Source organism: Platalea leucorodia, assembly GCF_965183815.1.
Source record: "Platalea leucorodia genome assembly, chromosome: 2".
NCBI classification, from domain to species: Eukaryota; Metazoa; Chordata; class Aves; order Pelecaniformes; family Threskiornithidae; genus Platalea; species Platalea leucorodia.
In genome coordinates this window covers 79,873,285-79,899,502 of record NC_138824.1, presented here as the reverse complement: position 1 = coordinate 79,899,502, position 26,218 = coordinate 79,873,285, and the positions used below count along the sequence as shown (strand labels likewise).

The 26,218-nt window shown below is 40.4% G+C and overlaps 1 protein-coding gene across 8 annotated transcripts in view; it reads right to left on the bottom strand.

Annotated features, from left to right (window-relative positions):
• TBL1X (transducin beta like 1 X-linked) overlaps positions 1-26,218 on the bottom strand; it is a 205,561-nt gene that overhangs the window by 25,494 nt on the left and 153,849 nt on the right. For 7 of the 8 annotated variants that reach the window (XM_082337750.1, XM_082337748.1, XM_082337752.1 and 4 more), the window contains 3 exons: positions 13,072-13,217; positions 10,073-10,322; positions 2,864-2,996 (listed from right to left, as the gene is read on the bottom strand). In XM_082337750.1, the coding sequence (XP_082193876.1) occupies positions 2,864-2,996; positions 10,073-10,322; positions 13,072-13,217 (529 nt within the window). Of the gene's footprint in view, positions 1-2,863; positions 2,997-10,072; positions 10,323-13,071; positions 13,218-24,473; positions 24,532-26,218 lie in introns of those variants that run through there. The other variant, XM_082337754.1, reaches the window with a different exon arrangement.

Below are 26,218 nucleotides of genomic sequence, written 5' to 3'. Positions count from 1 at the left end.
GTTATGGGTGTGGTGAAGGAGGAAGAGCAGCTGCAGAATACATTTTTTCTGGCTATTTGATCAGAGAAATTCCTGTCTCTGCTTTTTTTTTTTTTAAAATAGCTCCATCTTGCTTCAGATTAGGTCATGAACCCACATTATTCTTTTAGTGTTTTAAAGATTACGTCAGGTTGCTGTCTAAACTGCTGCTAATTGTTAGAAAAATTTGTTGCTTGTATAACAAGGCTTGAAGAAAAGACTTTGCCATGAATTGAGACTCGATTATGCTAGGCACTGTATAAACAGGACAAATGTGTTATTTCCCTTATTTAATAGTTAGGTTTTTATATGTATCTTTTAAGAAGATAACAGATGGGTACAATCAGGCAGATGGGAAAACAGAAGAAAACTATGGACTGGGCAGCACAATATGGCTATTATAGAATCTAACAATTTGGTGTTTGCACATCAGATTAACTGCAGTTTTCTTCTTTTGAAGCATTACTTTGTAAAGGACAAACAACTGCAGCATATGTAGATTTTGGGGAATTTCTCCCCCTTGTTTAATTGGTGCCATAATATATAGTTTCCCTGTAGATGATAGCTTGCACTATTATTACACCAGACATCTCAAACACTTCTTTGTGCAATGGCATAATCAGACCATCAGCTCTCTTCCTTCAGTTTAGTTTTTTTCTGTGCATTCTATGCCATTTCAGTCATGCAAGCTTCATCAGGCACTCACTGCTGCATTACCTGAAGACTAACTGCATCATATACTTTGTTTCTTATGAGTAGGCTAAAATCTGATCAGGATTGCACATGAATCTAAATTACTTGCATTTTCATTGCATTGCCATTAGTCTGCATGAGACACAGTACCTGACTGTACTTTCTAGCCATGCGTGTATTTATGTGCTTCCAAAATCAGTAGCAAAGCTTATTAATAAGACCTATTACACTGAAGGGTAAAGCTTAATTGAAGGGTTAGTGAGAGGGTACTCCTCTATCTTAGACATCTGACTAATGGTTCTGATTATCATCCTCCAGGTTTACCTGAAGCTGTGTAAGGTATCAGTGTCCCAGGGATCCATCTACCAGTGCTTAGCACCCTGCAGCAAAGTTAAACACCCACTGGTTGCTCCGTAACTGCAGTACATACTCCAGTTTATTAAATGGTCCACAGTTTAAACTATGCACGCTAGGGCTGTGAATCACAGATCCTAGGGAAGCAGTACAGTATGGTAAGCACTGGCAGAGAGGTGAGTCAGATACCGGGAAGTAGTTACCAATGCTAAAGCCAACAGATGAGGTCTGAGCACCTATACTTAGGATTCTTAACTCCCTATATAATGAGTTGAGAGATGTAGGTACCTGCAGAGGGACAGAGCACTTGAGCAGATGCCTAATTTCAGCTGTGCAGATATTCTCCAGAATAAAGCAGCATTCTTCACTTCATCTCAGGTGCCACCAGGTGTCCCTAAAGAATAATTCTGTATGGTATCCTTTCTCCCCACCGATTTTCCTTTAGATAGTAATGTGGGTGTGCTAACTGATCACCTGAAGACTGTTCTCCATATAATTCAAATGAGTAACATAATGGATAAGTTTACTATTAAAGAGTATATTGTTTAGGATGTCCTTTAGGGCTAAAGGACATCTATTGTACCAACAAATACAGCCCCTTCATTTGAATGATCCTAAATAAAGTACTTGTGAGCTGCTGATCTCAAGACAGCCCATGAAATTCTAATTAAGTTTGCCCCCACTATGGGAAAGCTCTTCCAGATTTTATGAAACCTTCTCTAGATTTTCATTTTAATAAGAAACAACCATGAAAACAACGTAATGAGGTTAACTAAATTCTTAGTTTTTTAGGTTTTCTTCACTATTAGGTCATGATTTAACATTTACGGGTAGTCAAAGAATTTAGGTATACATGGAAAAGTTAGAGGAGTAGTACAGAAGCATGTTTGTTCAGTATCATTTGATGTTGATTTACAAATTGCTATGTAGGCAGTAACATTTCATGAGCATCACAGATTTTTTGCCTTCCCTCGATTCTTTTTTTTTTTGCTTGAAAACATCCTCTCAGATTTGGGCCAGGACAATTAAGGAATATCATATGCTACAGTTCTTCCATGTTTGTCAATCCTAATTTTTATTTATTTATACATTAAATAAATGTCTTTTTATGGCTCACTCAACTGTATGCCAGGAAGAGGACAATCTGTGTGAAATAACTGTCTTATGCTTGCCTATTTTAACTGGTGACTGATCTTAATGATCAGAACTTCCCTTCTTAATAATAATCATTTGCTAGGGATAAGTAATACTGTCAGGCAATATTGCTTGAGACGCTAGAAAACTGAGTGGGTAGAGGAATACGGTTAGCAGAAAATACAGCAAATGCATGGCATAGGAGCGGGGCCTCTATGACTGCTCTTGTCTGTACCACGGCATCACCCAGGGACCCTATCACAAACTAGAACTCTGTTTTAGAGTCTCCGTACTTTTAAAAAGAAAACATGGATGCCAAAGACTTTCTGAGACCTCAATGTGAACCATTAACTAAGAGCAGTAGGAGTAGATTACATGAACTTCAAATAGTCTGAGAATTATCCATAGTTATTTTAAAAACCTTTAAGAAAATTTATGTGTATTCAGGGCCACAGAGTGCACTTCTTAAATGTGCAAATGTTTCATATTCTGCGTCACCTTATAATTACTTAACTCCTACATAGGTACAGTACTGCTGAAAAAAACAGTTGCAGGCTGAAAACACAGTGAAGAGAATACTCATTCATCTCCAGTATGCACTCGCAAATTCTTGCATCTCTAAATACACTCTAATTGCAGCAGCTGGTTTCAGTCATGGTCTTACCCAGATGCTAGCAGGTCACTGACAGGGTTCCAGGCACAGATGAACACCTCTGATTCATGGCCCCGAAGGACTGTTGCTTTGTTAGGAGGAATTTCAACATCCCCGTCAATTTCCATTGGCTTTGAATGATTATCTGTAAGGAGATATATCGGAATAAGTAGTTTGCAAGATGCTGTTAGGTCTGCTTTAAAAACAAGCTGGCTACCCATGGCCTAAAGCTTACAGCAACGTATACACTCTAAATAATATTCTGTGTTGTGTCACTGACCACATCATTCTATTTTCCTCCCTATGATGATTCAAATTTATGATATTTCCTCAAAATGTAGCACTTTCCAAAATATTTTGTATAAATACACGTAGGTTTTCTTCAAAAAATAGCAGTTATTTCAGTATAGTTTTTTTTTTGAAGCTGGCTTCATTAAAAATGACATACAGATCTATTAAAATAGCAGATTGCTACATTTGAGAAAAGCTTTATGATGTTCTTTTAAAGAAGTAACATACAGCACATACATTTTCTTACACAGTGTCCTGTAAGTAACATGTGTGCTACTCACAGATGAAGAATATACTGAGTGAGGGCCTCATTCCCTGAGTATGGCAGTGAAACGGTGAGTGATCACCTTCTCAAGGACATTATAATATATGCAAAGGTACCAACTGAGGCACAGATATACTTAACCTGCATGCTGTAATTCTGGGGTTCTTTAGACTGCAGTCTAAGTAACTTTGTTTTTATAAAGCTCTTCGATTTCATTAAGGAAAAAAAGTGAATTTAAAATGATGAATTTCTCTTAGTGGCAGCAATTCATTCCAATTTGCATCATGAACAATGTTTTCCGCTCCAGATTTTCATTGCTTCAGTATAAATCTTCCTCATTCAGCTCACACTACACTTCCTGGCAGCAACATCAGATTATTATCCTCTGCGAACAAGACACCAACCAAGGACAGGTAGCACACTGAAACAGCTGACAGCAGATGTTACACACAGAAGTGTGGCCCATTTCACAGAAAGCACATCCAAGAGCAGATAGCTGGCAGGCTGGGGGAGAGGCAGCCTCATGTTATCTCATCAATGTCTTGGCCAGCTGATCTGCTCTGATTGATCACAATCCAAGTTCCCATTCTGGGTTAAGTCTTTTAGTTAGTCATTCTTTAATCACATATGGAGATCCATAGGTTCGCAAGTGGAATAATTATGCTTCTTTATTGCCACATGTTTATGGCATTTAAAATCAGCCATCTGTCCTGATACTCAAGCTCTGCTGAGCTATTGCCCATCAACCAGCAAAACAGACTGTGACGTTGCACAACTGCCATCGGAAGGAAGATCTCCAGATTTCTACCCTTACCCAGCCTTTCAAATACCCTGTTTTGCTCTGCCTAATTTATGCCGGGTCACACAAACAGCACTTCTCATTGCATATTTGGTTAGGTACCCTATTAACTACGTCTGTGCCACATCTACACCACAGATGGAATGGAACGGAATTCACATGTAATTCAATCAGTTGCATAGCACTGAGTATCAAAATTAGAAAACAATGAACAGTAGTTTCACAGCTCACATTTCTAATTCAAAATACCTATATTTTTAACTATACTTATTACCTACACACTTGTTGCAAAGAACTAAACATATTACAAATGCCTATTTGTAGAATCTACACCTATGCTGAGTCCCTACATTAAGCATTCTCCTTGATAATTCCCTATGTGTATAACTACTAAAATTAATACTCTCAAGATATACTAGTACTTGAGATTTAGCCTGACACTAGCAGGTGGGAACTTTGATACGATCAGGGCAATGAAGAGCAAAGCTCTATTAAAACCCACCAGAACATACGAGTCTAGAATTTGCAATCCTCTATTTCTCAGCACAGCACAGAATCACCAGGTTTAAAGCATATTTTCATGAGAAAAACAGCAGCATGGTAATGGCTATGCATTCATCTGTGTCCTGTTCACAGTGTGAGCTGGAAGTTGGGGGTAAATCCAGAAGTAAGATATTTCAAGTGTTTTAATTTGAAAAATTGAAATGAGAAGCTACTCTTACCACATACAATCCTGTTACCTGCCTGACTCTAAAGGCAGAGCTGCTTTTCACTCTTGAATAAAGCCAAATGACAGCTTGGAAGCAGCATTACTGCCCAGTCCCAGAGTTACGAGGTGCTATCAGAGCAAGGCCATCTGATACTTAGAAATATTTTTTGTTTGTACATGGCCAGATGGAGGAACCTAGATACACACTTTGAACGTTATTAACTGCTATGAAAAAACCTATAAATAGTCATGCTGTGAAAAAGAAACCTTGATTGGCTGATACCTGCATTAGTACATGCAAGACTGACTAGCCTCTGGGAGCAATGAAATACCTGCAGGATTATTTGCTATTGTCTTCTGGTAGCGATTTTGACACTACAGCTTTGGTGGTTCAGGAGAAAAGAGAGGGAAAGATGCGGAGTCTTTCAGAAATTCTTCACAAATGTTCACATTATATGTGTTTTCTTTCTATTTTCATCAATAGTCAGGAAGGTTCATATTTAGAGTGTTACTGTTAAGCACAAAACTTAAAATGCCCCATGGAACAAACAGGACAGTTCATGCTTCTGCGATACTGCTTCAGGCTCTTCTCAGATTCAGACAGACACTAGCAACATAAAATGGATACGATTACGATAACAACAGAAAACTGCAGAAACCCCTGAGCACAAGATGGCACCTTCGTAAGAGTGCTGAGTTCCCTTACACAGCACGAGCTCTTGTGAGCCCTGGTCTCATCTGAAAATTTGGCTTTCCTATGGATGCAGCTATGATGTGTGCATGAAGAACAAGAATAAATAGGTAAGACGCAGTAACCATCAAGAATAGGCTGCTTCTTTTTTAAAGTATCTTCAGAGCAGAAAGCTCTGGGTTAAGACCTCATTTGCACAAAGAACGCCTCTGAGGGGGTCTCTGAAAGAGAGGGCAGTTCTGCCAAGTGCAACAGACCCTCATAGCTGAAAAATTTAAGTCTGCAGGTCACATAGTGGAGGACTCTGCCCCAATGTTAACACAAACCATTTTCTAAAGGCCAGAGGATCTTTGGTTAAGTCAATGCTATTTACTTCTAATTTTTTTCCTCAAACGTATTAAAAATCCCAAATCACTGGAAATTAAGTCATATTCCCCCAAACTATTATGATTAAGTTTTTTTAAAAAATATAATTCTAACATACCAATGAGTAATATTAACTCTCTTTCTCTCTCCTCCAAATTTAAAAAGATGTATTTTTAAGATCTTACTAGTGCTAACCCCGTCTTTTCTCAGGAAATGTGGTTTTTTTACTTAAATCTTTGACAGGACTTTCACTGAAGTTTACGGCTGTAGTTGTAATAAAGGAACTGGGCTCAGTCTTTTTTCCAGAGCTTTATTTTTCTTAAACCAAAGCCAATCCTTGCAAATATAATGAAACAAACAACACTAAAAATATTTGAGTTGGAGAACAATGCAAAGTTTGGCTCCGTTTCTACATGCCGATTTTTCTTTTTTCTACTAACTTTTAAAGTGACTCAAAGCTGAAAACATTACTCAGGAAGCAGCAAGAGAAGGCAGCTATTTTATTTACTTAGGATTTGAATCTGCACCTCAAACTGTTGTTATTGTTAGATTTTTTTCTGTCTCTTCCCTTAAACCAAATCACCCTATCATATTATATTGATAACACCATATACAAAAATGTATCATATTATATTAAATATATTAACACTTTTTTTGGGAAGACTTACGGTGTCAGGGAGAACTCCATGTCAGAATAAATGCAAACTAGGTAACTTCCCAAAAACATCTCTTTCACCCGCTCCCCCCATCTCGCCTTTTTATGACAGGTTGATATATGGGTAGACTTCCAGGTTATGACTAAGGACTAACACACCATCCAAACCCATCCCAGTATATGCCAGTTCGGTGGAATCCAACAACAGTGAAAACGAAGATTTGGGAAGTTTCTCACACCTTTTGTATCAGCAGTCTTTTCTACCCAGTAGGTCTCCCAGCCTTCACCTTACCCATCCTACATCCTACCCTAAACTTTTGTCCTACCCATCCTAAAACTTTTGTCCTTATCTAAGCCATTTTACATCCTATCCTAAACTTTTGTTCAATCCTACCCTAAACCTTTTGTCCTAAGCTAAGCTCTTGCCAGATCTTTCGTCTTAGTCTATCCTAGACTAAACAGACTCTCTGAACATGGTGGTAAGGGAAAAGGTAAGGCTGGATATACAGTTTGCCCTGCATAAGCAATGGAAAGGAAGGGTATGACCCTTTTGATATTTATTAATGTAACTGTATGTTTCCAATTTTACCACAAGAGAGGAAAATACAATTGTAAGGAGTGTTAATCAGACCCATGAAGTACATTGCCAGCTAAATTTGTTAGTCTATATTTCTAGCGGTTTCTGATAACTACAGAGGCAGATCTCTCGGAGTTTATTTAAACAGGTCTGTTCAAGGGTGAGAATGCTGGTTTTGCAGTTCTGTGTGCATCTCCCATGTATAATCTTCATCTGCATTTGTGCTACACCACCTTGCTGATATTCTCCAAATGCCTCAGACAGAAAGGTTATAGTCCTCCCAAGGCGAGGGAGGCACACAGATCAGAGTCAGATGTCCCTGGATTTCTCAGCAGCTTCTCTCCAAAGCCTCCTTCTCCTTAAATTGCTGAGCTCACTTCTTCACCCAGGATGACCAACTGGCACAACAGAAGCTGCCAACGACACTGGCCAGCTCACCAGCTACTCCTCAGGGACCTTCTGTCTTCCCATTGCCACTGCCCAGTTAATTTGTCTGCCTGGTGGGCTGCTTAGCCACAGTAATGCTTTGAAATTTGCTGTCTGGTAGAGTATCTCATTGGTGGACACGTATCCTACCTCTGTGAAATTTTACTGGACACCACAGTGTCATGTTCTTGCATCCTGCTCCAGACAGAGCTATTGGGTGATACTAAGTCACACAGGACTTCTCCTCCTCAACACTCCAAGAAAGGTCTGCAACTGTTTGTGAAAATCCTTCTATTAAAAATCGCTGTGAGAATTATTATTTTTTAATGATAAAATGGCAGATCTGAGAAATCCAGGCTTAGAGTGTGGTCACACATCTGAACTGATCTGCAAGGCTTTCCCTTTATTAATACAATAGAATATGTGTTTCTTCAGATCAGAAGGAAGTAAGTCTGAGCAGTTCTGTATTAGCGATGAACCAATAATCAGTTTTCTACCTTAAGAATTTGAATTTTTTGGTCCTGAGACAGGAAGATATTCCCCCAAAATTTTCACAAATCAGCCGAAGGAAAGTGTCAACAAACAAAATGTCATTGTTTGATATCTTTAAAAGTGCTTTAATTTCTGTTTGCACCCTTTCACACATGAAATAAGTTCAATTTTAAAACAAAGGGTCAGTTGGAAGTAAAACATAAGTAATCCATCATCTAAAAACAGATTAATATCTTAACATTTTTCAGAACTTTTTAACGATTGCCTTCTCAAATGAAAAACGTAATTTAAATCATTGCAGTTTTATTGGGGGAAACTATCCCCTCTAACTGGAATTCTCTGAAGAAAAACCTGGTTTGAAAGCATTTTTCTCACTGACCCACAGAGGAATCTATGCAGATCAAAGAGAAGATGGAGACTGATAAAGGTATCTGCACTGCAGAACAAATAAAATCTGTTGCATGACTACAGTCCTGACCTGTTACTTGTCTAAGCCAAAGAGCTGTTGGACCTTCCGACAAAACCTGCCATGCACGTTCCTCTAGAATTTCCTCGGAAGGCAATCAGGCGTTAAGGTCTCATTTCAGAAGTTAGCCAGTGCCTTAATATGGCTTGCACACAGAAACCAGAACCATTAATCATATCTGCCCCACAATCTTAGCACAGTCGTCAAGATCTAGTTACACAAGCAGGTATGTCCACTCCTTCTTTTATATGTCTGACTTCAGATGTCTAAGATACGAGTACAGTCTCCCGCCGTCACCAATAAACAAAGGTGAATTCAGAGCTCTTGAGAACTGACTGTTCCCACAGACTAAGGAAATCTCGGGAAGGCAGGACCTTCAATTAGATATCTGCAGTGGACTGTATGACTAAGCATGTGCTATTAAATACAATGGGGAGGAACACTTTCCTGCAGGTTGGCTGCATCCAAGCTGTCTGTTGGGAATGATCCTTGGCACACACAACTCCCTGTCCTGTGCTTGGCAATGCTGTTCAAGAATGGATAGCTGGTATAGCCCAAACTGGGCCAATGACTATGCCAATAAGGCTGTGGATGATCCTGTGCCTCGCCATGCTGTATAAGAATGGACAGCTGGTATAGAATCATAGAATCATAGAATGCTTTGGGATGGAAGGGACCTTTAAAGGCCATCTAGTCCAACCCCCCTGCAATGGGCAGGGACATCAACAACTAGATCAGGTTGCTCAGAGCCCCATCCAGCCTGGCCTTGAATGTTTCCAAGGATGGGGCATGTACCACCTCTCTGGGCAACCCATTCCAGTGTTTCACCACCCTCATCATGAAAAAGTTTTTCCTTGTGTTCAGTCTGAATCTACCCTCCTTTAGTTTAAAACCATTACCTGTTGTCCTGTCGCAGCAGGCCTTGCTAAAAAGACTATCCCCATCTTTCTTGTAGGCCCCCTTTAATAGGCCAAACTGTGCCAAGGACCATGCCAAGGCTATGGATGATCATAGGATAGTTACTGCTCAAGGCTATGCTCTGGCCGTGCTTCATTTATACAGATATGGCTTGTTGGTCTCAGCCTCGCAACACATCTCCCTCCTAGCCTGGCCAAAATGACCAGCTGTGGCTTCAGCTTGTCCCAACTTTTATCAAATATCTAAAAGCACCTATAAAGCTGATAATATTAATGAAGTCTGGGTAGCCCGCTCCAAGGAGAGAGCGTACAGCTCCACTTCTTGATAGTGTCTTCAACTTGCAATTCTGAAGATACCTGAAGTTTTTGGATTCTGAGAGGACACCAGTAAAACACAGCACTGTGACGTGAAACGTGGTTTTTACTCAGCAGCCTTTCTAGAAATACCCTGCCCTCCTGAAATGATTCCACTGAGTTCTACTGCCTTGCAGACACCAACTAAGTACAAGAGTATTACTGAAACTCGAATTGCCCAGTAGTGGCAAGGAGCTGCAAGGGTTGGCTTACTTATTGCATGTGCCCCGTTCTCCTCTCCATTCACAGTGGCTTCTCCGTTCTTTGGTGTGTTCTGCTGGGAAACAGCAGTCGTCGTTGCTCCCGCTGTTGCTGCCGTTGCTGCCGCCGCTGCTGCTGCACTGGCTTGTTGCTGAGCTAGTTTCTCTCTGAATGCTTGCTGCCGGGTCTGAACAACATCAGGCATCACCGCGTCTATCAGAGACAGTGATTCTATTGGCCTGCCGTCAAATACTGTACCATCCTGCAGAGAAAACAAGCAGAAGTGAAACTGCAAGTTTAGGATCTTCACCATTGAGGTCAGCAAAGAGGTAATGATATAAAGAAACAAAACTAGGTTGTGTGAAGATACTTCACTTTGACTTAACCAACAGTGCCCCATTACTACAGACGGTCTCTCTCTCAGATCCATGATGGTGGTACTCATGTTCTACTTAGAAATCTGTTCAGTGAATAAGTCACTTATTGGAATTTTATAGAAAATTCAGGCATATAAACTCTTTACAGATGCAAAAAAATTACTCTGCGGGGAAAAAAAGGTCTGACTGGTGACAGAAAGTTTATCTTTGTTTTGTATTTGGAAAAAAAGTCATGGCTAAAGTCATGACAAAGGCAAATAGACTTTGGTTGAATTGTTTGTCTTCCTGCACTTGCAGGGGCATAGGAATGGAAGCAGCTGATGAATAATGAACCTCAGCCAAAACAAGATGTATGCACAAGTTCAGTGGTTTCTTACACGGCATTCATCAGCCCAGCACCACCAGTTGTAGCTGATTGTACAGGACTGCTTTACCATTATTTTTCCTTTATTCTGCTAGTTTTATTCGTAATAGTTATGACTTTCATTTTGATTTCTGTAAATTAGGTTTCAGGTTTAACAACCAATTGAGTTAACCTTAAGGCAGGTCAACAACTGCTATATCTACTCAGCTTTGCTTCACTTTCACTTTCCTATTAAACATAGGAAAAAGGTTTTAGTAGCCTCCGTAAAGTGCCATTTTACTATCTTCTGCAAACTCCCTTTAATTCTTTGAAATAGCAGTGAAAGATTTCTGTTTGAGGAATGGAGATAAGATCAGGTTACGGATAGATGAAGGAGCTGGGAAACAATATAATTTTCAATAGATAACAATAACTAATGAAGAAAAATAGTCGCCTAGCTGACTAGTATGCTTCTGTTGGACTAGGCATTGAATTACCCCTTACAATTACAATATTAAGATAATACATATTTGTTTCCTCATGGGGAAGAAAAAGGAGGAAAGAGTCATTAGAGAAGTAAAATATGAGCGCTCTTTCTCCTCAACATTTTTTATGTAGATGCCTCTACCGACATTTATTTGAATCCTGGCTCAAATCCTTGCTACACAATGAAAAAAATGTTTGCCAATGGATTTTGGCATCTTACATTTTTGACTGTAAAACTGCTCACTGGACTATTTCCATAACTGCCCTTCCACAGATGACAAACAATACTTAAATTTTATACACATTAGTTTACAGACTCACTGATTACTTGCCGCTCTTAACTAATACACATAGAGAAGTAACACATAGAGACGCATATACGTAGCCCTTACTGGTGTTCAGACGTAGCAAGAATGGCTTTTGTTTTGCTGTAGTGTACTTAACAGCATGCATTTGAACAGAATCAAAACACGATGAGAGCAACATAAACCTTAATGGTGACAACACGCCTATTTTTAGATAATTCTCTCAACTGAGGCCAATTCTGAAGCTGGATGCACAGGAGCAGACCCCTACAGCTGTCCTACGACCTCAACCGATAGGTACTGTTCATGGCTGAAAGTTTCTAACTGTGTAGCTCCAATTTCAGGCACAGGGCAAAATGTTAAGTAGCAGCAAATTGGGACAGATTCCTAACACTGGTTTGTTATTACAACTGCATCAAAGTGCAGCTTGGCATGAATGTCAAATGTCATTACCCCAATTAAAAAAATAACACAGACGCAACTCTTAAACACGGTATCGAGTCATAAAAAGAAAACCATACAGAATGTTAGTGATAAAAACAAATGAGTTTCCAAACTACACATTGCAAACAACACCACCTTTTCTCTATTTTGTATTCCTTTGTTCTCACTCATGCTACATTCAGCTATAGAGGAAACAGCAATAGCTTTTTATGTATTAATATTTATTACAGATCTCTGTCAATTACGAATATCTATGGTAAATATTTTGTAATGCAGTACTTGCTTATCTGTCATGCTTCACTCCCTCTCGAAGCATCATGCCTTTAAGATTGGCAGGGCAAAAATGCTGGCTTTTCCCACATCCCCTCTTTGCTTCCCCTGGCAGGTCAGGGAGAACAGAGACACTTTGTGGCTGCTCGTACAATCCCCACAGACAACCAGTGCCCCAGCCAGGGTCAGAATTTACACACAACTGTTTCGCCATGTACATGAGAGGATGATGCCTGGGCTTACATGATCTGAGCCAAAGTCACTGAAATCAGGGAGAATCTCTCCAGTGACCTCCGCGGATTTTTGATCAGGCCTCTCATGGCTTGCAAGCAATGCTGCCTGCTAGCAGGTGTCAGGGAATGAAGTTTTAACCTACACTGCAGGCTTTTCCTGCCAAATTCTGCTATGACCTTGAAAACGCAAGACTGTAAACACAGACGCGTTTTCTTGTTTGCTGCAAGAATGTGTGCACCCTGGATTTGCTGACTGGGGTAGTGGAAACACCATAAAATCCATTTAAAGCAGCGCAAAGCAGGCCTCAATACCACAGCTAAAAACTGAAATACATTTCTATCTCAGAGCTTTTCAGCTCTCTGCTGGGGGTGGGGCAAAGTATGAGGAACAAAATGAAACCAGATCAACGGAAACCGCGGAGCAGTGGCTTGCGTCTCCGGGCTGCTGGGACGCCTCGCTTCGCAAGCCCCGGGTGCCGGCCAGCGGTGCCAGCGGTGGCGGCCAGCGGTGCCAGCGGTGCGGGCCAGCGGTGGCGGTGGCACGGGTACTTACTTCGTTGATGCTGATCTCAGCCTCCACATACTGGAGCCCCTTCTGGAGGATGGAGATGAGTGCGGCAGGTGGCACTAGTGTTCCGTTGATGTTGGACTGGCTGATGTGGCTCTCGATACCGAAGGTGAAGGCCGAGTGGGAGAAACCTGAGAGCAGGAAAAGGAAGCCATGACATGAAATCTAAATGCACCAGCCAGATGCACCTTCACGGTCTAAAAATAATTCTGCTCCGAGATCTGAGAGGCGCGGCCGCGTAAGCAGAAGGACGCGGGCTGGCTGGCTGGAGCCAGGGAGGTTAACCAGAGCCATCCTGACCACCCTGCCACCCCCACCGCCCATCCCCCTCCCCTGCACATATAGGGGAAGCCGTATAGAAATGGAACAGCACGCAGAGAAAAATAACCAGAGAACTGTACCAACTGAAAACAAAACCAAACGCATAAAAAAATAGGAATCGACACAAGGGCAAGTCCAGCTAAAAAAAGCGCCTCAAATCTTCATTTCCCTTGCGGCATTTTAGTGTGGGTGTTTTCTGAAGATAAATACTTAAATCCCTATCAATGTGCAAGTTGTGTAAAATCAAGCCATAGATGCAGCGGACACAGGGGAGCCATTCCCTTATACCAGGGAGGAGATTTCAAATCCTCTGCTCATTTATTGCTGAGTACAAAATGACGTGCAGAGCATTGCCATTAAAACGTGAAAAAACAGAAAGGCTGCTCCCGTAAACCCATCATCTGAAAGTGAACAGTAATAGCAAAAGTAATTAATTGCGATCTGCCAAGCAGCAGTCAACAAGCCAGTGCGGCGGCCTGTCCTTCAACCACAAGTCTTTCTCTTCCCCATTTCATTTTTGTCATTGTCCTAGAAATAAGGGATAAGGAAGGGGACGGCACTGAAAATTAAAGAATTTTGCTGGGGACATTTTAAAGAAAGAGCTGTGCCTTAAACGCTGGCTGAAGCTGCTGAAAACTGTTGCTGGGGAGGAAGGCGAGCGCTGCAGAGCGAGCGCAGGCAGGGGCAGATGCGGGAGGGGGAGGGGGGAACAGGATGTAGATATAACCGTAGGAACCCATTTATCACCACACTGCCTCCAGAGCATTAATCTAACATTAAAAGCCTTGGGGAAACCACCCATGCACTGTCTCAAACAGGAAGAGCCCTCGCAGTCTCCACCGACTAGACAAGAAAGAAGAGAAAAGAAAAAAAAAAAGAAAGCAGCTCTCAAATGAAAATACTTCCGTTAAATATAGCTGTGCCTCTTCCCCTTGTCAACAGTAGTTTCATTTATAGTTTTGTCCGTTAAGGGATTTCCCCCATACCACTGCAATGTCCAATTGTGTGTGGGCTGGAGGACGGGATTTTGGGCTCGCTCCACAGTAATGCTTTCTCTCTCTCACTCAAATTGTTTTCAAGATCCTTTTTGCAGCTAGCTCAATTATGATTGTACATAGATAGCAAAAACAAGCTGAGAAACAGAATGCCTCCCACACGTGAAACCGAGGTATGTATTTCTCTGTGATTCTCTCCCCCTACACATTTTATTCTGCCACTCTTTTTCTCCTCTTCCTGGTAACAGCCTCTGTCCTTTCCAGACCCCACCTTCCCTTCATGGCACTCCCCCGGTTTTGCGGGATGCTTGGGATGCTTTGGATACTTTTTAGGAAGTGGCAAGTCCACCTATGAGCAGAATTACGTAGGATTACAAGGCATAAAAATAGAGCACAGCAAAAACCACCTGAAAAACTGCAGTATCATTTATCTAATCCCTGGTCCAATTCTTATCCTGTATTGCTCTTTATGTCCTGGTCTAGTTTATGAGCCGCTGGACCTCCTGCTGCATCCAAAATAGACTGTAAGATCTGCAGGGCAGTGTTTTTCCCTTGTTATTAGTTTTGTAGGACACCTAAGCACATTACTGGGCACCACAATGAGGAAGAAATCAAGCACTGAGCATACACAGCCTGTGTCTCAGAGATCTAGGGCTTGATCACTGAATACTGAAATCTCTACGTATATATAAAAACATGTCATGCAACTAACTAGAATTAGAGAATCAGATCCCACTTAATTTATATTTATGTGTATTTAAGTTAATCATCAACCACAACAACAACAATACCTTCTTGAAAAGGAATGGACTTTAAAATGCATGGATAGATCAGCATATCTACTTCAGAGTGGAGAAGAATGAGATAATTATGCTGTTGTCCAGAAGCACTGAAGTTGGCTGCTAAAAAAGCCAGCAGCTAGTTCGTGAGTCGGCAGCTCAGAAAACTGTAACGCGGTCTCCGATTAAATCAAAAGGTGGATGGCATAAAAATGGCAACCACCAAACACCGACAGAAAATGTAAAAAAGCAGAAAATCATTACTCTGGATCTACAGTAGGCTTAATTTTAACTATGACTTTGTACCTCTCATTATTGCATTTGGTATCTTGCACACTTTTTAGCTGGCTGCTGGCATATACCAAGCCCCATCTTTGCCAGCAGACAGATGACTGTGGCACACGGCTAACCTCGTCGTCCAGTACTGAGCTGCCACGTCCCCAAAGAGCAACACCTCTCACCTGGCTGTGTGTGAGAGAAGGAACCACTCAGCACAAAGCCCACTGGTGTTATTGCAATGAATCTTGTTATTTTACTGTTTGTCTCGATGCTAAGAAACTACTACCAAAGCACCTGTTAGATGACAAAACACAAACCTCCTGGCTACTTTGTCACTGAAGAGCAATCTCACTCACACATCTCCAGCAGTTGTAACAAACTTTCCTAAAATCTTACCTGATAAGATCCGAATACTGAAAATCAACAGAGTGAAACTGCTTAAGTGGGTGCTGCTGGACACCATGTTCCTCACCCCTCTTGGAAAAATCCTCACATACAATTGCAATTAAAAGAAAAACAAAAACAGAAACAACTCAACCAGACCACCGACCGATAGCTAATTACCTCCTGATTTCTTGTACTACCGTAGCATTTATATAAAGCTCCTATGAAAGTCGGCTGGTTTTAAAAGTAACACACACAGTTAACAAAACCCTGAATGAAGCTGTACCCACGTCAGGTTTCTGGTAACGCTGAAAAATCACTTGAGCTTTGCTTTTATAGTTACCAGATGTCATCAGTTCTCCTTGGGGCCCTGTGTCTGAGTACACTGAATTATATAGCAATGTTGCAGCTCTACAGTTCAGCCCTACAAAAAGGTTATTTCTATTAAACAAAGGCAAGTTTTTTTAAATGTTAGTTTGTGTTACAAATGTTAACTTGGCCATCCTTCTGAAGTTCATGAAACCACACTGGGGAACACAACGCCAAGACACGAGCACCCTCCCCCCCGCCAGTGTCTCTCTGCAGGCTGCCAACGCAGTTGGGGAGTGAGAGCAGAGACAGAAGGTGCTCTGCAAGTGGGGATCTGAAGAAAGGATGTGGTAAGGATGACATAAAACTACAATAGACCCAAACTCAAGATGCTGTACTAGCAGTGAAATGAGTGAAAGTTGCAAATCTGTGTCGATATGCATTATTTCTTATAAATTCTGTCATTTCGGTGACAGTAATAATCACTCTGTAAAACAAAAACTTCTATTCAAATAGCACCAATAAATAAAATCTTAATGTAATAAACCCTTTGAGGACACATGCAATGAGACCATGAGCTTTTAAGGTTAAAGACATGAACACAAAAGGCAGAAGGGGAGAGAGCATGGCCACACACTGAACCGGTTTTGTACCAGTGAACCGGACTGTCACTTGTGCCATGCCATGACCAGTGCCCTAAACAGCACCTTTCAGCAGACTTGAGAGAATGGCTTCCAGGTTTTTTCTACCTCAAAAAAGATGGGAAAACATAAACCGTCAAACTATGTACAACCAGTAAATACATTATCATACATGAAAAAAAATATCCAAATGAACAGTGCAGAACTCGGTAGGATCACTTTAAAGGGAGGTGACCTATCAACTGTGGAATAGTTGGTATTAAAAGATTTTACAGAGCATAAAAGCATAGAGGATATAACGAATGCAGAAAAAATTACTTGAACGATGCCCCCCAACCCAAATATTCTTATGCAAGTGTTTTTGACTTGAAAACTGAATGAAATTCCTCACTGAGAGATGCCTGCACTTTTTTTTGTACTGACAGTGGTAACAGGTCCTGGTTCTGTGCTGTATCTTTTCCCACACTGAGGTGTCTGTATATACTCTCAGTGGTACATACACAGCCATTTGGGAATTCTTGCCCTAGGCAGTGCCAAAAAAATGCATATGTAGGGCTGTGTTTTGCAAAATTTCACTGATAGATTTTGCTGTAACTGCAAAAATGGAGATGATGATTGAGATTTTTTCCCCTTGGCTGCTCCTTTTTCAGTTAAAAATGGCCTCCCCTTAAAACAAGATTCGTCATTGATCATAATATGACTAGGTTTTATTTAATGAACATAACACTGCTCTTTGTGCGCTCGTTTGATCTGCAGGCTATGCAATTTTAATTGTTTGCAATATGCCTGGCTCACAGCAGAAGTGCCTGTCAAATGCAGGCGTGGGAAGGGGCCCTGGGCAGCCATGCAGCCCGGGGAATGCCTTGTCTTCTCCAGAGATGTGTCTCACCTCTTCTGGGAGTGAAGGATTCTTCCTTTTAGGCACACAACTGGGGTGCTGCCGAGTATTCCCCACGCTAGCTCATCTGGCAATCACAGATCCAGCTAACTGACGTTCACTAAGTACTCCTTTCATTTTCCGATCCCTTTCGCACCATAAAAAGCAGTCTTGTTTAAATCACAGTCTTAAACTGTAACAGCTACAGCACCTACTGCTGCGTTTGTACAGGTGAGGGGAAAGACAAAGAGGGGTCTGTGGAAGCAACGACTTCTGAAGTGTTTCAGTCTTCCCCGGTTACTCAGGAGTTACCCCGGGGATGCCCTGATTAGCAACAGTTAAGTGACCTGTTGAATACCACTAAAGTTTTCTGTTTGTAGAAACAAACTTAACTGGATTTAAGTTTTCTCTGGTAAATCTAACTAGTGTACTGTTCAAATAATTTAAAAAAAAAAAAAAAAAAGTGTCAAGTTATTTGCAAATTACTCAGTTTAATTATTCATACTATAAGATTCTTCACTGAAACATTTGTTACTGTAGAATGAAACAGAGAATAAAGAATTATGAACATCAAATTGCCTTTCACACGCATCTCGGGCATCTTTATGATGAACAGCCTCTATCCCAACACTGAGTACAAGTAACAACCCATTCCTACAAATCTTTGTATAACTAATGCCCAGTGTGGCCCTCTGTCCTGGAAAATAGTGAGATTTCATATGGAGTTCTGTGTCATTTCTTTCAATAAATTTTCCTATTTCTTGAACTGAAGCAGTCTGGATTGAGGTTTTTAAATCCAGGGATCTGAGGTTCAATCTCCAGAAATCACTAAATTAGTGATGTTATTACCTGAATAGAAAGAGAGAAAAAAATAGAAAAATAGAAAAATAGAAAGAGAGAAAAAAAAAAAATGAGGAGGCATAAACTATCTGACAACCCCTTCTTTTTCTGTAACAATTTAGCCATCGCCAGGTGGAAATAATCAACACTTCTTATTTCATTGATTTCTCTGACATTGTGTTGTCTTTTTGGAAATTCCCAATACTAGCTCTTCCAATCCTCATCTCTGAAGTAACGTGCTGTTCTCTTCGAAAGTATTTGGCAGGTACAGGACACAAAAATGAGCACGGTTTTAGAAATGATTAAAACTTCTGGCTCGGTAGAACCAACCTGCAACTGCTATAATGGGATCCACTGGCAATCTCAAGTTTTCTGGCTGCCTGAGTGCCTGTTTTCTTAAGGTAGTATTGTACCTGGCACTACTGCGGAGACTTCGACTGATGTAAAATTCATGCAAGAATGAAAGGCACGTAGGAACTGACTACAGCTGTACCGGCTGCAGGGGAAAAAAGATGGTTGTGATGGGGTAAAGGAAGTCATCTTTATGAGCATAAATGGGTATATGGGCAAAAATCCTGGGAGATTTAGACACATCAAGTAGAAATATTCTACGGCGTAATGAGTCAAAAGAAAATCACACGCAGGAGGAGAAGATGTCCCCGCAGAGTCCCATCAGCTGCTTTACCATGTTACCAAACCCAAGTAACTCCAAAGCTGCCCGCACAGCTGCTTGCCAAAGAAACCAGATGCAACCAGAGGAAAAACATCTCCCCAGGTTTGACGTCTGGGTCTTGGGGGGTGCCATCTAAGCAGGAAGGCAAGAAGGGAAGAGTAGTGCAATGTAGTGATCTGAAATAAGTTAAAGCCCCACCACTGCAGTTTAAAAAAAAAATCCACTAAAGAAGAGTGAACTAGGACCGTTAACAAAATAACTTCTTCCAAATACTAATGAAGTACAAACAGCACAGTTAACACTAAATCAAGACTTCTGTAGGTCTAGATTTACCGGTGTAGAGAAGCAAGGGACGCATACTACTACGGGCATATTTGAATGCAATTTCCCACTGCAAAACCAGAAGCAAACAGTTTTAACTTAGAACAACTGTATTTTATTGATCCTGGGCCTAACGCACGCTAATCTAGCTCCTGAGGTAAATGACATAATTTCTTGCCCGTTGCCCAAGAGAATACAACGATGTTCTTCACTGTACTTGACTGCAGCTGCCTTTTTAGAGCCTAGTATTTCCCCTTCTGTGTGATGCACTGCGTGAGAACTGAGAATGTAACATGGATCTCTATCCTTGCTTCTCCTTACATTTCTGTCTAAATGTAATTATGTGCCCATAAATACGTGGCCATAAAACCCTAGCGTACGTATGCAGAGGTTTCACAAAAAGGACACCGGTTTCTCTGAAATATGTTCAGTTGCAGTTAATAAAGAGTCTGGCGCCTCAAGCCACTGATAAGATTCCACAAACGGTTAAAAAAAAGGTGGGCAAAAATCCTACACCACATCTTGTTTATTATTCACAGCAGACTGAGGTTCTTCTCCTAGTGGAGCTTTTTCTTTCTCGGTAATACATCCTAGAGTGCCTCTCTGGTTTTGGCAGTGTCTGCTTATTTTTGAAGACTTACCTTCACAATTACATAAAGGGCTTAACAAGGACACACATTAGCAATTTAAAATAAGAACTGCAGTTGAAGTATATTTTTAGAAAAATCAGCTGAACAATAGGGCTGGTACGTTTGTTTCAAGATTAGGATTGCTGAACGATTAAAATTATTTCCAGAACCCTGGGAAATGTGTCCTGTATTACAAGCTCTTTCACAGTCCCTGGGAAATATAAAGAAAGGATCCCTAGCTGCAGCTTGTGTCAGTTGCCAAAATTACAGCGTGCCTGGTTACCCGAAGTTTTGTAGAAGCGATTATTCACTAATATTAAATTTTACACCCTTTTTTCTTGGATATCTGACCTGTTCACCTTCTGCCAAGAATTCAGAGTAAATGTCTGCTACCCCAAATTATTTTGTTATGTGCCAAAGAATTTTTTGGCAGTTTTTTTTTCTTTTTCATGCAGAAAAATATGTTGGAAAAGATTAATACAACTTGGAAATGATCTTTTGATGAGCAGTACTTGGCACTCACTGTTTAAGCCTTTCTGAGGGCTGCAAATTAACAAAAAGAGAAATACGATACAGACGGAAAACAGAACACGAGCAATGGAAAGAGGAACTTAAAAAAAATCTTTTGAAAACAAGGTCTGAAATAATCCCCTTTTTCACTCTGTGTAAATTAGACTGAAAATTGTGAACAAGTGTCAACACAGATTTAGCAATTTAATGCAACTACGGGCAAGGTTTGAAATAATTTACAAGGGCCGTGACGCTTAAAAAAAAAAAAAAGAATCTTTTCCTTCTAAATTAATGGGATGCTGTTGTCTTTTAGCCCTGTCCGTGCAACCAAACATCCAAAGAGACATGCATCATTTTAAGGATCACATTTATAGAAGAGACTTTCACAGTCATACATACTTCCCTTTTTTTTTTTCCCGTAAGCTATGTTCTTCTATCAGTTCTAATATACACCTATAAGCGGTGGCAAGTAGGACACCACAGCTGATGCTCAGTGGGCACTCAGGAACTTCAACACCAGGATAGTTTCTGCTGATGGTGGCTACAAACGGAGCCCTAATACAGCTATGCTGGTTAGGTGTGAGGAGGGGTGATTTGTAACTGCCACAGCTGTGCAGGCAGAAAGTCCCCAGTGGGCAGGTTATTAGCAAAACTTGCAAAGCTGCACGATACAGCTTCTTTCACTGGGCCTGGAGAATCATAAAGAAAAGCAGTAAATTGATAACTGTGTAGCACTTCACTGGTTTTACTAACAAAGCTATCTTGACCTATAGATACCTGCCTTCCACTCAACCTACTATTTTCTTAATACTCCTATAATACTGCATTTATGCAAGCTTTAAAAAACAGGACGTGAAGTGATCAGAACCAAAATCTGTGCTATGGAATAAATTTGTGAAGGTGTAATTGTTTATGTTTGTGTAGCTTAAAAATCACCACGTTTGCTCAGTGTCTGAGATCCAACGCTGTACAGCAACTTTTCAGGCCAAAGAAAAATTAAAATAGCCAAGTTTAGAAAACTGTGAAGAGACCTAGAAGGAAATACCAAGTAAGCAGGGTTTTGCAAATGGCAAAAGAACAAGATACTCAGTGTATTTTTCTTCCTTCACAGGAACTTAAAAAATTCTGCAGCAAGTATTGCTTTTCTTACATGGCATTTATATTGCTGCTGTTATGCAATAGGGGTAACAGACACAGAGAAAGTAGTTTTCAAAAGGACCTCTTGAACTGCAGCACAAAACATTTGCAACTATCCTTTATACATATGTATATAGAGTAGATATCTGGTCACAGAACTCTCAGTCTGTGCATATAAACGCACATAAAAATGGCCCTCATACAGCTTATTACGTTCTTTTGAAAATATAACCAGAACAAAGTATGACAAAACCAATAACTTCTGTAGCTGTAAAAATATTTTTTCCTCTCCATTATGGAATTTGGATTTTGGGAAGCCGACCATCAAATACTGCTAGTACGTATTCACTGCTCTACGAAAAAAACACACAATGTGGTTTTGACTCATGCATTGTTTCACACAATTCAGAGGTGCTGTTGGCTTAGAAACCAATGTGCTTATCTTTAAAGGAAGCTGGGAAAAGTATTTACCTTTAACCTATCAGCTTCATCCTTCCCAAGATCTATAGCTTTGATAAGTTTAAAAAAAATGGGTTTGGAACTGCAGCCCAATAATGCTTGTTCTCTTCTAATGCTGACCCTGATTTTCTTAAAATGTACTTAGTATTTGTAAAGAGAATACATGCTTACTAGCAGAGAGAGAAACTGTGCATAATAATACAGTTCTTATTTGAGAAATGGATTTGTCTTTTCAGCAGTCATCCATCCTCCAACTATGAACTATAATTTCAAATTCAGAGTCAGTCTCACTGTTTCTGGAATCATATAGTCACTTCCTCCCTAGTTTAAAAGAAATATAGAAAGTAGGGGAGAGATTAAGAAAAAGAAGGAGGCGCATAAAACGCCTTATAAACCCTTTTGATAGTACACTATTTTTACTACATACAGGTTATGCTAGGGGGTTACATATATTATGTTACATTATATGCAATATATATAGTTACAGATGGTTTCTCATTAGATAGGAATGTTCATTCTGGAGTGACTTTTAGGAAACACTTTTATTTAAACCAAAACTTTTTTTTTTTTGGTGTCAAATTTCTCAAGTGTTCCTATCCAAGAGTGACTTTAACACATATTCCACTCTTAGAACAACACTGTGGCTTTATTTATCTCAAATAATTCATGAAAGGCCACAAATGTTGGTTCTCTATCCAACTTCCAGTATATCAGAGATTTGGATCATAAGCTTAAGTCATTTTATTTCAATTGAGTAGGCTGGCCCTAAAGAGGATAACACATCATATAAATAGGGCTGTGTGCCCACAAATCAGATCTGTGCTAAACCACGAGAATTAAAAATGGATTTTGCATTGCTCCAAAGCCTAGCCATTGTACAGCTGAAAAGGTGAAGGAAATGCTGCCTTCAGTCTTAACATCAGCTCCTGAATAAGCATCTCGTTCATACTGCATTTACATATATATATTCACTTATAAATTCGCAAATAGTACTTTGAAATAATACAAAAATAATGTTCAATAGTGTCCCAGCACACCTGTAATAGTCTTTCCTCAGAGGATTTCAATATATTTTAGGACTAAAGCCTTTTACCATCTGCTGTGAGGTACCATACACAGTATTAACCTCACTTTCAAACAGGAATATTGAAGAACAAAAATTTTAAAGCCAGGTTTAAACACCCAGTTTTTACATATTTCCTTAAAAAGTGTGTTGTCTTATTTACTCAGTAACACCTGTTCAGCACCCAGTTACACTAGCACAAAAGTAACTGTGCAAATAGATGCTAAGCAAATACACAAGCATCTTTGTATAAGTGCAGCTGAGTTTGGTCTATGAAGTACAGTTACCATATACCGCAGGCAGAATACACACGGCCCAAGAACCAGTGGTAACACGTATATAGACACAAATAGTGCAGCCATAGATTGTTACTGAAACAACACTAAAATGTGTGTTTTATTTTTGGCTGACAGAATGTCATTTCAATGATGTATTTTTCCCTCAGCAAACACAAGGTCTCCATCCTCACTATTGGAGCATAGCTAGGTACACAGCTTCAAGGGCATTCCAGTGACTACTGTGTTTAACAGCACCTTTACATATAGGTTCTCCAAAAGATCTTTGAGGCTCTCCAGTTTTCAGCAGGAGGCTGGACTAGTTGAACGTGAGCCAGCAACGTGCCCTTGCAGCAAGGAAAGCCAACACCATCCTGAGCTGCGCTACAAAAAGCATTGCCAGCGGGACAACGAGTCCAGTTCTGGGCTTCCCAGCACAAGAGAGACAGGGACATACTGGAGTGAGTCCAGTGAAAAGACCACGAAGATGATCACTAGACTGGAGCATCCGGCACACGGGGAGAGGCCGAGAGAGCTGGACTGCTCAGCCTGAGGAAGAGAAGGCTCATGGGGGACCTTATCCATGTGCGTAAATACCTGAGGGGGGTGCACAGAGGACAAAGCCAGGCTCTTCTCAGCAGTGCCCAGTGACAGGACAAGGGGCAACAGACACAAACTGAAACACACATGAAATGCCACTGAAACAAAATAAAACCCCTTTTTTAATGTGAAAGTGGTCGCGTATTGGAACAGGCTGCCCAGGGAGGCTGTGGACTCTCCATCCTTGGGAGATATTCAAAACCCAACTGGAGACAGCCCTTGAGCAACCTGCTGCAGCTGACCCTGCTGTGAGCAGGGGAGTTGGACTAGATGATCTCCAGAGGTCCCTGCCAACCTGAGCTATTCTCTGATTCTGTCATCTCCTGAGATAACATCCAGCCTGAACTCTCCAATGATCCTAGTGAGCCAAACTGGAAGAAAACACAAAAAAAGCAAAAGAAAAATCATTATCCGCTGACTCTACTATCAGTGCACACTATTGTTTTTACTGTCACACTGGACAAGTGCCTTTATTGACCAAGTGATTTATTCTTCTAATGAATTATTCTTGAATAATTTAAGCAAAACCCATGCGCTGTAAGTTCCCCTTCTACCTAGCAGCAGCCTTCCTACGCAAAGGAAACAGTTAGCTTTGAAGCAAATTTAGCTGAGCTATATATGCCAATATTTTATGCTATGCTTAATCTGAATTATTTTCAACATACACTTTTCTCATCTGTGACTCAGGAACTCTGTGCCATACACAGTTGTTCAAAATACTCTAAACGTACCTCACATGCAGAAAAAATACGGACTTCAGAGAAAAAGTACATAGGCTTATGTAAGTACAGACCATTGCGTAAGGCACAAATTCAAAAGGACAGAATATTGATCTTCAGTCATTCCCCACTGCCTGAGAACTTACCCAAGCAAACGGCAATATTTACATTTCGTATAAAATTCCTTTGTTAAAAAAGAAAATGAATCATAAAGAAGATATTTTCCTTCAAATTTTGTTGCTTCCTTTTCAAAAAACTGTAAATGGCATTGGAAGAATTGCAATCTAGTTCTATTCCAATGACCAGTATCTAGTCGGACAACATCACAATGATGAAATCCCAGAAGCTACAGAACACCCATATTTTGGATTATCTCATAATTTCCAAAGGCAGAATGAGAGTAAGATGCCCTGGATGTGGTTAACAGGAAAGGCCCATGTTTGCACATGCCTAACGCTACAAAGGATTTTGTGCTGTGATTCACAGAAACACTTGAGTCTCCATCCCTGGAGGTATTTAAAAGACGGGTAGACATGGTGCTCGAGGACATGGTTTAGTGGTGGACTTGGCAGTGCTCGGTTAACGGTTGGACTCGATGATCTTAAGGGTCTTTTCCAACCTTAACGATTCTATGATTCTATGATACTTCATGCTCTATGTGCCCTTGAGCCTATGCTTAAAATGTGAGAGAAAATCTTATCTTTTAGCAAAACAAGGAAAATCTGTCAACCATGAACCAAACAGACCAACACGCTGCTGTCATCCTGAATCTGCAGATGGAAAACAACTACGTTATTAGCTGCCTTAATTTGTATGGTTGGGAAGAAAACAAATGACAGTTCTAAAGTATAATGGTAAATTGTCCCAAGTCAGCAGCTAAAAATTTCATTGACATCTTTTTAGCAAAAGCATCCAGCTAGTGTTTTTATTGTCTTGGACATGGTACGGATTGTACACTGAGGAATAATTTATTAAGTGTATGTCATAAAACATGGAAAAATTCAAACTGAATAGTAAAAGTATGAACGAAAATGGAAACTGTTACACAACCTTAACTCTAACGAGTTATTGCCAGACATCCACTACAATAAATGCCCTACTAGAGAGCAGTATGAGCTGCACACTGCTGGGGAGCTGATCTTCATAAGGATTCTATACTGCAACATGCATGTAAGTGCTAGAAAAGGAACACATTTAATTTGATCAATGCATCAAAAATACCAAATTTGAAAAATAACTGAATTGACATTTTGGGCTAGGTAGGGAAGGTAATGTATTGTAGCATTTGGACCTATGATAGGATTTGTCACTCACAAGAGAT